General features: G+C 42.8%; 1 protein-coding gene across 1 annotated transcript in view; it reads right to left on the reverse strand.

Moving 5' to 3' along the window:
* Positions 1-12465: 12465 nt before the first annotated feature.
* The window catches only part of oca2 (oculocutaneous albinism II), a 46442-nt gene continuing 45537 nt past the window's right edge, over positions 12466-13370 (reverse strand). Inside the window, exon 23 of the mRNA XM_029429522.1 lies at positions 12466-12694. Within this exon, the coding sequence (XP_029285382.1) occupies positions 12607-12694 (88 nt within the window). The 3' untranslated portion in view covers positions 12466-12606. The remainder of the gene's footprint in view (positions 12695-13370) is intronic.

A 13370-nucleotide genomic window follows, 5' to 3' on the forward strand; every position in this document is an offset into this window, starting at 1 on the left:
ACTTTTTAAGTTTTCTTCCATTAGAATATTACTGATTCATTCTCTCCTGACGCCTAAAGAAATGTCTGAGGTAGAAAATATGAAATGTTTCCAGAACTAAACAAAACCGATGTTGGATTATGTGCTCTGTGACTTTCATTACGAGCTCTATGAGTTAAAGAGGTGTTATTCTTTTCTAAAACTTTTATTCATAAGTTACAAACTCCTCTGTAACATCCAGCAGGAGGAGACTCCTCTGTAACATCCAGCAGGAGACTCCTCTGTAACATCCAGCAGGAGGAGACTCCTCTGTAACATCCAGCAGGAGGAGACTCCTCTGTAACATCCAGCAGGAGACTCCTCTGTAACATCCAGCAGGAGACTCCTCTGTAACATCCAGCAGGAGACTCCTCTGTAACATCCAGCAGCAGGAGACTCCTCTGTAACATCCAGCAGGAGGAGACTCCTCTGTAACATCCAACAGGAGGAGACTCCTCTGTAACATCCAGCAGGAGACTCCTCTGTAACATCCAGCAGGAGACTCCTCTGTAACATCCAGCAGCAGGAGACTCCTCTGTAACATCCAGCAGGAGACTCCTCTGTAACATCCAGCAGGAGGAGACTCCTCTGTAACATCCAACAGGAGGAGACTCCTCTGTAACATCCAGCAGGAGGAGACTCCTCTGTAACATCCAGCAGGAGACTCCTCTGTAACATTCAGCAGGAGGAGACTCCTCTGTAACATTCAGCAGGAGACTCCTCTGTAACATCCAGCAGGAGACTCCTCTGTAACATCCAGCAGGAGGAGACTCCTCTGTAACATCCAGCAGGAGACTCCTCTGTAACATCCAGCAGGAGGAGACTCCTCTGTAACATTCAGCAGGAGACTCCTCTGTAACATCCAGCAGGAGACTCCTCTGTAACATCCAGCAGCAGGAGACTCCTCTGTAACATCCAGCAGGAGACTCCTCTGTAACATCCAGCAGGAGGAGACTCCTCTGTAACATCCAACAGGAGGAGACTCCTCTGTAACATCCAGCAGGAGGAGACTCCTCTGTAACATCCAGCAGGAGACTCCTCTGTAACATTCAGCAGGAGGAGACTCCTCTGTAACATTCAGCAGGAGACTCCTCTGTAACATCCAGCAGGAGACTCCTCTGTAACATCCAGCAGGAGGAGACTCCTCTGTAACATCCAGCAGGAGGAGACTCCTCTGTAACATCCAGCAGGAGGAGACTCCTCTGTAACATCCAGCAGGAGACTCCTCTGTAACATTCAGCAGGAGGAGACTCCTCTGTAACATTCAGCAGGAGACTCCTCTGTAACATCCAGCAGGAGACTCCTCTGTAACATCCAGCAGGAGGAGACTCCTCTGTAACATCCAGCAGCAGGAGACTCCTCTGTAACATCCAGCAGGAGACTCCTCTGTAACATCCAGCAGGAGGAGACTCCTCTGTAACATCCAGCAGGAGACTCCTCTGTAACATCCAGCAGCGGGAGACTCCTCTGTAACATCCAGGAGGAGGAGACTCCTCTGTAACATCCAGCAGCAGGAGACTCCTCTGTAACATCCAGGAGGAGGAGACTCCTCTGTAACATCCAGCAGCAGGAGACTCCTCTGTAACATCCAGCAGGAGGAGACTCCTCTGTAACATCCAGCAGCAGGAGACTCCTCTGTAACATCCAGCAGCAGGAGACTCCTCTGTAACATCCAGCAGCAGGAGACTCCTCTGTAACATCCAGCAGGAGGAGACTCCTCTGTAACATCCAGCAGAGGAGACTCCTCTGTAACATCCAGCAGCAGGAGACTCCTCTGTAACATCCAGCAGCAGGAGACTCCTCTGTAACATCCAGCAGCAGGAGACTCCTCTGTAACATCCAGCAGCAGGAGACTCCTCTGTTACATCCAGCAGGAGGAGACTCCTCTGTAACATCCAGCAGCAGGAGACTCCTCTGTACATCCAGCAGGAGGAGACTCCTCTGTTACATCCAGCAGGAGGAGACTCCTCTGTAACATCCAGCAGGAGGAGACTCCTCTGTAACATCCAGCAGGAGGAGACTCCTCTGTACATCCAGCAGGAGGAGACTCCTCTGTTACATCCAGCAGGAGGAGACTCCTCTGTTACATCCAGCAGGAGGAGACTCCTCTGTAACATCCAGCAGGAGGAGACTCCTCTGTAACATCCAGCAGGAGACTCCTCTGTAACATCCAACAGCAGGAGACTCCTCTGTAACATCCAGCAGGAGGAGACTCCTCTGTAACATCCAGCAGGAGGAGACTCCTCTGTAACATCCAGCAGGAGACTCCTCTGTAACATCCAGCAGGAGGAGACTCCTCTGTAACATCCAGCAGGAGGAGACTCCTCTGTAACATCCAGCAGGAGGAGACTCCTCTGTAACATCCAGCAGGAGACTCCTCTGTAACATCCAGCAGGAGACTCCTCTGTAACATCCAGCAGGAGACTCCTCTGTAACATCCAGCAGGAGACTCCTCTGTAACATCCAGCAGGAGACTCCTCTGTAACCTCCAGCAGCAGGAGACTCCTCTGGTTGTATAGAAGTCTATGAGAAAATGTTTCCACTTCTCTCTTGATTTATTAACTCAGTAACATTTTCATGATGTTTAGTGACTTATGGAAGCATTTAACAAGAGGATAAAGCAGCGTATGCTTTAGGGCGGGGCTACCTGTGATTGACAGGTTGTTGCTACGTGTTTTCGTCTTGTGTATTCACTTCATGGAAGTTAATTGTAACATTTTGAGAGTAGCTCACTGGGGCCAACACATGTAGACCATGTGTATGTGCAAGATATCTTAACACAACACACAAAACTTAGCAGCTAACACAAAGTCCAGCTGAGACTGTTCTGCAGTCATTTAGTTGTAAACCAGAGTATTAGACAAAATACCTGATGGTGTCCCTGCATAAGAAGTCAGGGAATCACTAAAGGGGGACATGAATGTGCGAACCACAGTGGAGACATTTCACTCAAAACCACAAATGTCAACCTCGTGGTGGCACTAGAAGAAAAGTCAGACGCTTACCAAAGTCCTCAGGACTCATCATATGTGTGTGTGTTAGCAGTCCAACTATGTGAAGATCTTTCTGTAAAAGCCAAAAAGGTCAACCTGCTGGTGGAGCTGTAGTAGAAGCCAGAGAACCCCAAAAGTCATTACATCCTCTAGGAATGGCAAAGCTTTCTATCTGATAGTTATATTAGATATTTCAATCTGAACCAAAGTGGTGACCGGTCCAACACACTGACTGACTCATAAATCTTTGTTGCACGGCTGTAAATCAAAGACTTCACAGGTAAACACAGCAGATATGCATTTGTGAGATTAATTCATCTTTCATTTTGATATTTAAACTACTCACAGGAGCTCTTCAAACTGCGTTGCTTGGGAAACACTGGAATTAAATGAATTTAGCATTTTACATTTAGTCATTTATCCAACTGAACATCATGAACAAGTTGTCTTTGGTAGTTCAATCAGTCTTTTGCTTTTATATGTTATCTGCATTTATTTAAACTCACTGCTTGCTCTACATTAATTAAACAAAGTGCATAATCCTGTAAATCTTTTGATGTTTTACAGTAAAGCATTTATAGTTTCCAAACGTTTCTGAGTGAACTCTATCGACCAACACTGGAAGATTAAAGCATTATTTAAGGCACCAGCGATCTTCAGCTGTTTGAAGAAGAAGAAGAAGAAGAAGAAGAAGAAGAAGAAGAAGAAGAAGAAGGAGAAGGAGAAGGAGAAGGAGAAGACGAAGACGAAGACGAAGACTGACTGACTGCACATTGTATCCTGAGGTGCAGAGGACGGAGACACTTAGCTGCTGGAATAATCTCTTCCTCGCCTCGTACTGTTCCTCACAGACTAATCTCTCCACATTAGACTCAGAGCTGCACGGTGTTTCTGGGTTTCTGCATGGAAGCTCCAAGAGGAGAATTACACGTATTCTCTGTCTTGTCATGAGTCCGCCTGCAGTGGAAACCACTGTCAGGTCGGTACGCTAAGTATAAGCTACACCCAAAAGACGCGTTAGCTTAGCGTAGCTGTAACACTGGAAACAGTAAATCACTCAATTCAGCTTCTAAATTGACAAATATGTTTTTAATGACACATTTCAAACAGGATTTACAAATGTTTTGTCGTATTTACGTATTTTTACAAATTAGCATCCCGTGGTGGTCCAACGGAAAGGGGCGGGACTTCCTCTCTCCAGGCAGAACAGGAAGAAGAGGAGCGTCTCCAGTTCTCTGACTCTTTCCTGCATTATTCAAAGATAAGCACTACCATTGCTCGCCTCGTAATATCATTTAGCCTAAATGAATATATTATATATTATATTAATAAGCGACAGATAGAAAGCCACTGCCCGGCTGGTTCCTCGCGTAGCTTCAACTTGTTTCGTAGAGATAGCGCTGCGTGACATCACAATCTGCTATTATTACTGCAGATGGGTTTAACATGGGTCCATAAAGCAGCTAATCTCACCAGGATGTTGTCTCACCTGTGGATTTATCTGCTTCAGATTGTTTGAATAACCAAAGACAACAAAGTTTGTCCAAAAGAGTAGAAAGTTAAACCCTGCATGCATCACGACTTCAGCACTCACACTCATTTCATCATGCACACAATGCCTAGATAAGAAATCCAATTAAGTCGATGCCACGCAGTCTTATTTCCCATTTCTGCAATCATCTCATACATGTCTACAAACAATAAGCCTTTGAAAGTGTAATACATTTTTGTCATAGATATGCAAATGCTCTATTATTAGGGGATGGAACGGTCACAAGGCGAGTGAGTTCTGATCAGCTGTGATCCACCAGGAAGACTCTTGTCTGCTGCTTTGAAAGGGACATAATGGGCCTCTGATGGCTCCTGTTTGAGTCTTTGTGCTGCGCCGGATAATGATCACAAGTAAGTTGAACATAGCGGACCAGTGTTCAGCCTGCGTGATCCGTCTGATTTCTTCTTCTTGTCTGGTTAAACTTGCTAATCCCAGAAAGCAGCTGTTTGACATTTGGACGGAGAAGGCTGCTGCAGTGTTTTGACCCTCCGAGGCAGCCGCGTCCCGCTGTGACCAATCACTGCGCCCACGAACACTCAACGTGTGGCTGCTCCGGCAACCAAAGCATTTACACGTCTAATCACATCTTCACGTATGCATCGTGTAAAGATGTTCAGACGGAGCTGGGAGACGTTAATCTTTTCTTTTGGTTCTTGTATTTAGCCAAATGTCAGATGGTTCCTTTAAGTCTCTTTAAAGCATGAAGAGGTGAGGACAGCGCTCCACTCCTTACAGGTCACGTCAGTGATTCCAGGAACTACAAACTCCATTTACTGTCATTACGGCTCATCGTCCTTTAATACGCTTCCTGTCTCTGACTGAGGGACATGTTTTATAGGTATTTCATATTATATTCAGTGGATAACAACAACTGATGCAGTGAAGCAATAACTGCAGGAAGTTTGTGTAAAACGAGCGATTTGGATTCAATTTAGATTATTTCCTGTGAATGTTGCATCAGAGACGAGTTTGACTTATTTTAAGGAACTTTTATTACAATTGTCTGTATGTTTGCAAGACGAGGCTGTTTAGCGTGAAGCCTCTGTGGACATGTTTCATCCTGTGATATTTAAAAAATATCCACTCTAATACACCTTGAAGTGGAGATTCATTTCTTAGCCCTCATGTGCTTCACCGTGTGATGGAAATCATCTCGCTTGTTCCAGTAATCAGTCACCTGCCAACACGTGTCACATTCACGCTGTTCAATAAAGTGGAGGAGCAATGAACAAACACGAGTTCAGGGATTCTGCTCCGTCAGAGATAATTGTAGGTAAACCAGTAATTATTGACTTTATCACTTCAGCACAATCAAACAGTGTTCACTCGTCTCTGCGTGGAGATGTAATCCACGTTGTAGAGAGGAGCTTGTTGAACACCAACAATCTGCAATGAGACTGAACTTCCACAGCAACCCCCCCCCCCCCTTGTTGTTGTCCCATCAATCATCCTGTTTCCTCAGTCTGTCAGGAATCTGTAACTAAAGTTACACAAACACTCATGTCTACAGTTTTAGAGGAAACCTTGTTATTTAGTCAAAACTAAAAACTGTTTTTTGGTCATCAGATTATATTTTTATGTTTTATATTTCTAGTTTAACAGTTTCCTTCTCTAGAGGTGCAAAAGGGTCGCCTGACCTTTAAATAATCTGTGGGAATATTTCCTTAAAGTTACACATTTGGTGTTATATGTCGTGCAGGGTCTAGAATATTTAGACAGATTTTAGTGACGCAAAAAATGATTGTTTTTGTTGACGAAATGAACTCTGAGTGACACACTGGATACACTTAATGTCACTTAATGCAAAAACTTAAAGTTGCAATGAATATTTATTGGGTTAAATAACAGTTATGTGAATGATTATCAGCTGAATGCCCCTCAGCGTTATTGAGCTTTATAGCGTCTTTCAGCGTATTGTTTTGGTTCACCACGAGATCAGATTAAACTCTGGTTTAACACAAACACCTGCAGAACTAAAGATATTCCTTTCAGCCTCAGCTCTACTGTGTTTATCGTAATTAGCAAACGTTAACATGCTAATGCGCTAAAATAAGAAGGTGGACATGGTAAACATTTAAACTGCTAAACATCCGTATGTTAGCATTGTGAATGTTAGCACGTTAGCCTGTGGATGTTAACATTTAGCTCAAAGCTCGGCTGTGTCTAAGTGCAGTTTCACAGAACCACGAGTGTGACTGTAACCTCTTCAGCGTTTTGATTTACACGATTTATCTTCAGATTTAGGAGCAACAATAAACTCCAGGAAGAAAGATCTAGTTCTTAGTTTCACTTAAATAAAGAGTTCAGACGCATCAGTGCTGTACGAACCTTTTACATCCACAGCAGCGTCCTGAATCCGTGGACCTTCAGCGTTCTCTGCAGAACATACATGTTTGTTTTGTTGCTTTGCTTCAACCCCAAAGTTCAGTTTCTTTCACAGCTGTTAGAATTACAACCTTCTAATCATCTGTAAATGTTAATCCAACAACAACAGTTCACATTAAAGGCTTCTTCCATATGGTATTTAATAATGTGTGAACTAATTAAAAAGAAAGGCCTTCTATGAGGTCAGTTCTCTCGCTGTGATCAAAGAAGGAAATGTTTATTTTCGTCTATATCACATTGCTTTGTCTTGTAACAGGAGGATCAGCCTTTTTAAAAATAGCCTTTAAAGTGGATCCTCTTAAGCTCCCTCACCGCAGATCTTAATTACAGAGGGCAGAACACATTAATCCTGCTAGATGAATAAGAGCATTAGCCATGGATACAGAAGGATTCCTCATTGAACCGCTGAGATTAATTAGTTCATATTGTCACAGGAACAATAGTGTCAAAGAAAGCAAAACACAACCTGTTCAGCGATACACAGACTTTATTGATTGACCTTTTTACCTGCAAGACGAGCGAGTTCTCCTCCTAAACATTAATTAGCGCTAACATCTAAAGTCTCATCTAGTGCAATGAAAATAACAAATGAGACGTTTGAGAAATGATGTGTGCGTTCATGCTAGTGCACTGGTTCCCAATCTGAGGGTCACGACTCCCACGAGGGGTCACCAGAGCTTTAGAGGGGGTCGCGAGGACGTTTTGTGCTTTACATCAGAAGCATCGAGACAAAATGCAAAAGAAACACAAAACAAAAGACATTTCAATACAATTAAAAACAGCGATTAAAAAACAAGAGAATATAAAACACGAGCTACAATAGAAATGAATGATTATTTGATTTAATAAAAAGTCTCCTTGATTTAAAGAACTGAGTTGCACAGAATAACAACAATAATTAAATATTCACAGAAAATAATCTAAATTCATCCAAATTGCTCGTTTTGCATAAACATCCTGCAGATATTCACTATTATATGTGCAGTTTATTAGTTGTACTGTAATGTTAATGTTATCTATCTAATATGATAGTTAGTCAGTTTACTGATCGATAGAACAGTTTGGTGCATTGGAGTCTTTATAGTTTGGATCAGATATTGTTCCAAACATCCGTTATAATAAGTGACATCAGTCATTATGTACCCGGAACACCGTCCTGTAATAATGTACAACACTTTATCACAGAGCAAAACGCATCATTTAAAGATTCTATTATCAATGTTTTTATATTAACAATGGATCACAAAGAGTTCCTTTGACTCTGCTCCACAGAGCGTTTTAGCATCTTTCAGCTCATTGTTTTGGTTTCCGGCTCAAAGTGTTTTTTTTCACTCACAGATTTGTCTTTAAATATTTGGGACACTAGTTCTATTTACAATATCTACAGCTGTAGTTAATATCATTAACGACGGCTTCATTATGTTTCATTTGCACTTTCACATAATAAAAAGGAACATTTTGTGTTTCAATAAAAAGTAAATGCAACAAAAGAGATTTAGTGAATACAAGCTTGAGACTTAAACATCATTGAAGCGTCAGATATATGAGACGGTGTGTGTGTGTGTGTGTGTGTGTGTGTGTGTGTGTGTGTGTGTGTGTGTGTGTGTGTGTGTGTGTGTGTGTGTGTGTCATGGTGACTTCGAACCACAGACTCTGTAAGGACCTTCAGCTCTGAGTGGTTAAATAATCACTAATGATGCTCCTCACATGAGCACTGAAGGCAACACAGCGTCCTGGAGTTTCTCTGACCAGTTGAGGAACCTGGTCGTCGTTATTGATTGGAGAAACAAAGATGGAACATGCAGACGACTTGTCTTCAGGGAGGCGTCAGGGTCAATGACCACAGGAAATAAGCTGCTAACTCTCGCTGAGCATTGCCGAGCCGAACACCAGATAAGTGGCTCACAGAGCAGCTGGATTATCTCCAGCTCCAACAAAATGTCAGCAGTTATGCAAAAGAACAAAGCAAACAAGGCAGGAAGTGTTCGGGAGCCGTCGCTGTGTGTTTGACTGAGTACAGAGACAGATGATACAGGAGTCAATACAAGAAGCGACAGACACACAGGAAACTAATTAAAGGATCAAGTTTAACTTCTCTTATTGTTAATAAATCCCATGAAAAGACCAAAACCTACAACGTGTCAGTCCATCGCTCTGTTACCTCTGACCTCTGACCTGTCTGTGGCACTTCACCCTAAACCTACTGAAGATGGAAATCTGCGAGTCAAAAAGGTTTTTAAAAGGTTAAATTATTTCCTAAAACAGTCGAGGACAAAAACAACACTTGTGGATTTGTTTAAAAGAATAAATATCTAGAATATCACCAAAAGTGTCTTAACTAAAAATCATTGTTCTATCGCTCAACTGGTTATTGTGATGAATTCTGGGTAATGTCGAGGTAGATGCCCCATGATTTGATTTAAAGATAAAAAATACAACTTTGATCTTTTATTTTGGAAAAAGGTTCAACAACTCAAATATGATTTATTTTAAATTTTTTAGACAATTCACTGATTTGCTAGTGTTAGTTTATTACTGTGTCGTCTGACATCTTTCCTGTCACCGACCCACGAGCTCTGCGGCCTCGCAGTCTGCTGGTGATGGATCATCATCCATAAAGTCAATATAGCTGTTTGGAGTTTGGATCATCTGTATATAGTTTTGTATAATATCAAGGCAGAAAACACGGCTGAAATAAAAACAAACACAGAGTGAAACTATGGAGAGGATTACATTTAGCCATTAACACATTTTAATTGTCGGTGTTGGTGGTGGAAAGATTTAAAACCTGTGCATCACATTTGTTTGATAAAGCTTATAGTTAGGGCTGGCTCAGGCTTGCCTTGGATCAGCCCCTAGTTATGCTGCTATAGGCTTAGACTGCCGGGGGACACCTCCCTGCTCTCCTCCTCCCCTCCCTCTCTTCTTCTCCCTCTCTTCTGTATGCATTTATGTAAATGTATGTTACTAACTCACCATCCGGGGTATCATCCCCGGAGTGTCTGTCTCTCATGTGGCAGGTTGCCACTGATAAAGTTTACGTCAGGATCATGAATCGTGGCTGCGCCTGCTGCCCTGGTCCTGCTGGACACCGGGAAGCCTTTTTGACATTTTCCTGGATTATCCAAACTTTCTCTTTTTCAACACACATCATTTCTGTCAGATGTTGAATTTGTACTATGTTGTTTATCCTGTACACACGACATCTATTGCACGTCTGTGCGTCCTGGGAGAGGGATCCCTCCTCAGTCTCTCCCTGAGGTTTCTTACATGTTTCCCCCTTTAATTATGGAGTTTCTTTTAGGAAGTTTTTCCTTGTGCGATGCGAGGGTCTAAGGACAGAGGGTCTAAGGACAGAGGGTCTAAGGACAGAGTGTCTAAGGACAGAGGGTCTGAGGACAGAGGGTCAGAGGACAGAGGGTCTAAGGACAGAGTGTCTAAGGACAGAGGGTGTAAGGACAGAGGGTCTAAGGACAGAGAGTCTAAGGATCTAAGGACAGAGGGTCTGAGGACAGAGGGTCTAAAGACAGAGGGTCTAAGGACAGAGGGTCTAAGGACAGAGGGTCTGAGGACAGAGGGTCTAAGGACAGAGGGTCTAAGGACAGAGGGTCTAAGGGTCTAAGGACAGAGGGTCTAAGGATCTAAGGACAGAGCAGAGGGTCTGAGGACAGAGGGTCTAAGGACAGAGGGTCTAAGGACAGAGGGTGTTGTATCCTGTACAGTCTGTAAACACTGAGACAAATGTGTAATTTGTGATATTGGGCTGTATAAATACATTTGGTTTGTCGTCAGGTATTTGAGCTCATTTTACTACAGAAGAACAAAAACGAGTGTTTGAGCCTCGAGACGTAAATAAATCCTGGAACTAATTAAATGATGTTTAACGAGTTCTCTGAGGGGGGAAGCATCTTTAATAAGTTAGCTGCTAATTAATGCTGCGACTCTGTAACGGCAACAAAGTGGACGACAGACTGAAACCAACATCCCCCCCCCCACCTGGACAGAACAAGTGTGACGCTGTCACCAAAGCACAGATTATAATGACCGTCTGAAATAAACCCTTTAGACACAGTTTATAAATGGTAACTAATTGCTTTATGAATAAGACCAGTACTAAGACTGTTTATAATCAGTGTTCATCCTGCTTTAACATTTCATCTCGTAGGTTATTCAGGAAGACGCTTCGATGAACCATTTGACCTCTGACCTTTACTGAACATCTGGATCACGATTATTTATTTAACTGTTTTTTCTTGGGGTACCACAAGTGTCTGTGCTCGGCCCCCTTCTCTTCCCTCCTCGGTGGTTACTATTGTTGTTTTTCTACATTTTTACTTTTTCATGACATACTATGAGTTTTGAAATGATATTTTTCAACATATTTTACTGACTTGTTTTACTTCATACTGTAAGTTAATGATACTTTGAGGGTTAATGAGGGTTTGATTGTAATGAGCTGAATGTACATTATTAAGAAGATTAACTGTAACTAATATAGTTTTCAAACTTCTTGCAGACGGACTTTACAAACCAAGTGTCACGAAGGCTCCAGCAGTCTGACGTAGATCCACTAGTTACATCTTCCAACGTTCATACAGGTTAGAAATATTGATAAAGAATAAACTCTGAGCCAAATGAAAAGCATAAACATCTCAACCTTTAATGTTCATCTCTGTCTGAACATTAAATGGCGTTCAGGTCGTCGTACAATAAATACAGGTGATTCATCCGGACAAAGTAAGACGATGTTTTAATAACATGTTCTATATTAAATATGTTCATCTGAACTAAATCTCCACTTGACATGAGATCATTGTGTACACAGTACAATAGGTAATATAATGTTTAATCATCCCGCTATGCTCCCGGTTCATTGATGCTGTTCATTCATTGAGATTTGGGCATCTGACAAAAATATGAAACATTAACTGTTATAAAATCCCTTTCACTGGGTCGTGGTTCCTTTAAAATATCGACATGCATTTGGTAAACCGTGGGGGGGGGGGGGGGGGGTTAACAAAGTGATCCGTGTCCTAAATGTCTCTAAAAAAAAAATCAGTAAAATACATTTAATTAGGAAATCGTTGCTTTTTGTAAACAGACCACATCGAGCTTGACCCCAGAGCTCCACAGGTGTTCTCCTCGTCTCCGTCCCGACACGTGTGAGGACAAACGCTTGGACACGACTCGACGCGGGGGCGCTGGACCAATGCGTCGTCTCGCTGGAGGTTTTTGGTCAAAGCTCCTGTGATTCTGGTCCCTGCTGCACGTAAACATGTGCTTCATGCCGTGCCTGTAATCTGATCCGTCAACCAGGTTACTACCAGGTACACACACACACACACACACAGACAAACACACACACACACACACACACACACACACACACAGACAAACACAGACACACACACAGACAAACACACACACACACACACACACAGACAAACACACACACACACACACACACACACAGACAAACACACACACACACACACACACACACACACACAGACAAACACACACACACACACACACAGACAAACACACACACACACACACACACACATACAAACACACACACACACACACACACACACACACACAGACAAACACACACACACACACACAGTCTCTTTGGCTCTGTGCAGCAGTTGGAGGTTACATGTTCCAGCCCAGGCCGATGTGTGTAGCCAGCAGGTAGCACATGCCGACTATACAGGTGATGATCATCATGGGGAAGCCTAACCTGCCAGAGAAGAAGAACAACGTTAACATTTTATTCTTTCATGTTGGTCTTAAACTGTGACTTTTATCACGATATCTTTCCTCATAATATTCTGTGATTAAGGATTAAGATGATTTATATATATGTATTTCCTGTTATTATCTCATTGGACAACTTTTTCACTTTCAAACAGGTGGACCAGCTGATGTTCTGATTCTCTTCATGGAAGTCAGTTTGTTTTCCCGCCGTCGACAGTCAAATACTTTATTTCCGCTGGTGGCCTCCTCGTCTGCAGAGGGAGATCTGTCTTCCTGCTTCCTCACAAGTTCAAACCGTTTTGCATTTTATTCGCCAAATCACATCAAGCTCGGCGAGAGAATCTAAAAAGTCTTCGAGAGCAGGTCAACCACAGACAAGTCGTGCTCTCGTGAAAGGCTAAAGTTTGTGGATACTGCTTGGCATGTTGACAGCTCTATATTCTCAGTTTGCAGCAGCAATGAGTAAAGAAGCCGTCGCCATGTAGAACTGCAGACTGCAGGCCAGACGGCTTCCAAGCTTTTTTATTCCTCAATTAGCATCATGAATTTAAAATGTGCCCTCAGATGACTCCAGATCTGCAGATGGTTTGTTAGTTGGACGTGCACCATGTCCTACATGGACACATGGCTGCTCCGAAGGCCAGAGATCTGTTTGCCCC

Source organism: Cottoperca gobio, chromosome 4 (genome assembly GCF_900634415.1).
Source record: "Cottoperca gobio chromosome 4, fCotGob3.1, whole genome shotgun sequence".
Lineage (NCBI taxonomy): Eukaryota > Metazoa > Chordata > Actinopteri > Perciformes > Bovichtidae > Cottoperca > Cottoperca gobio.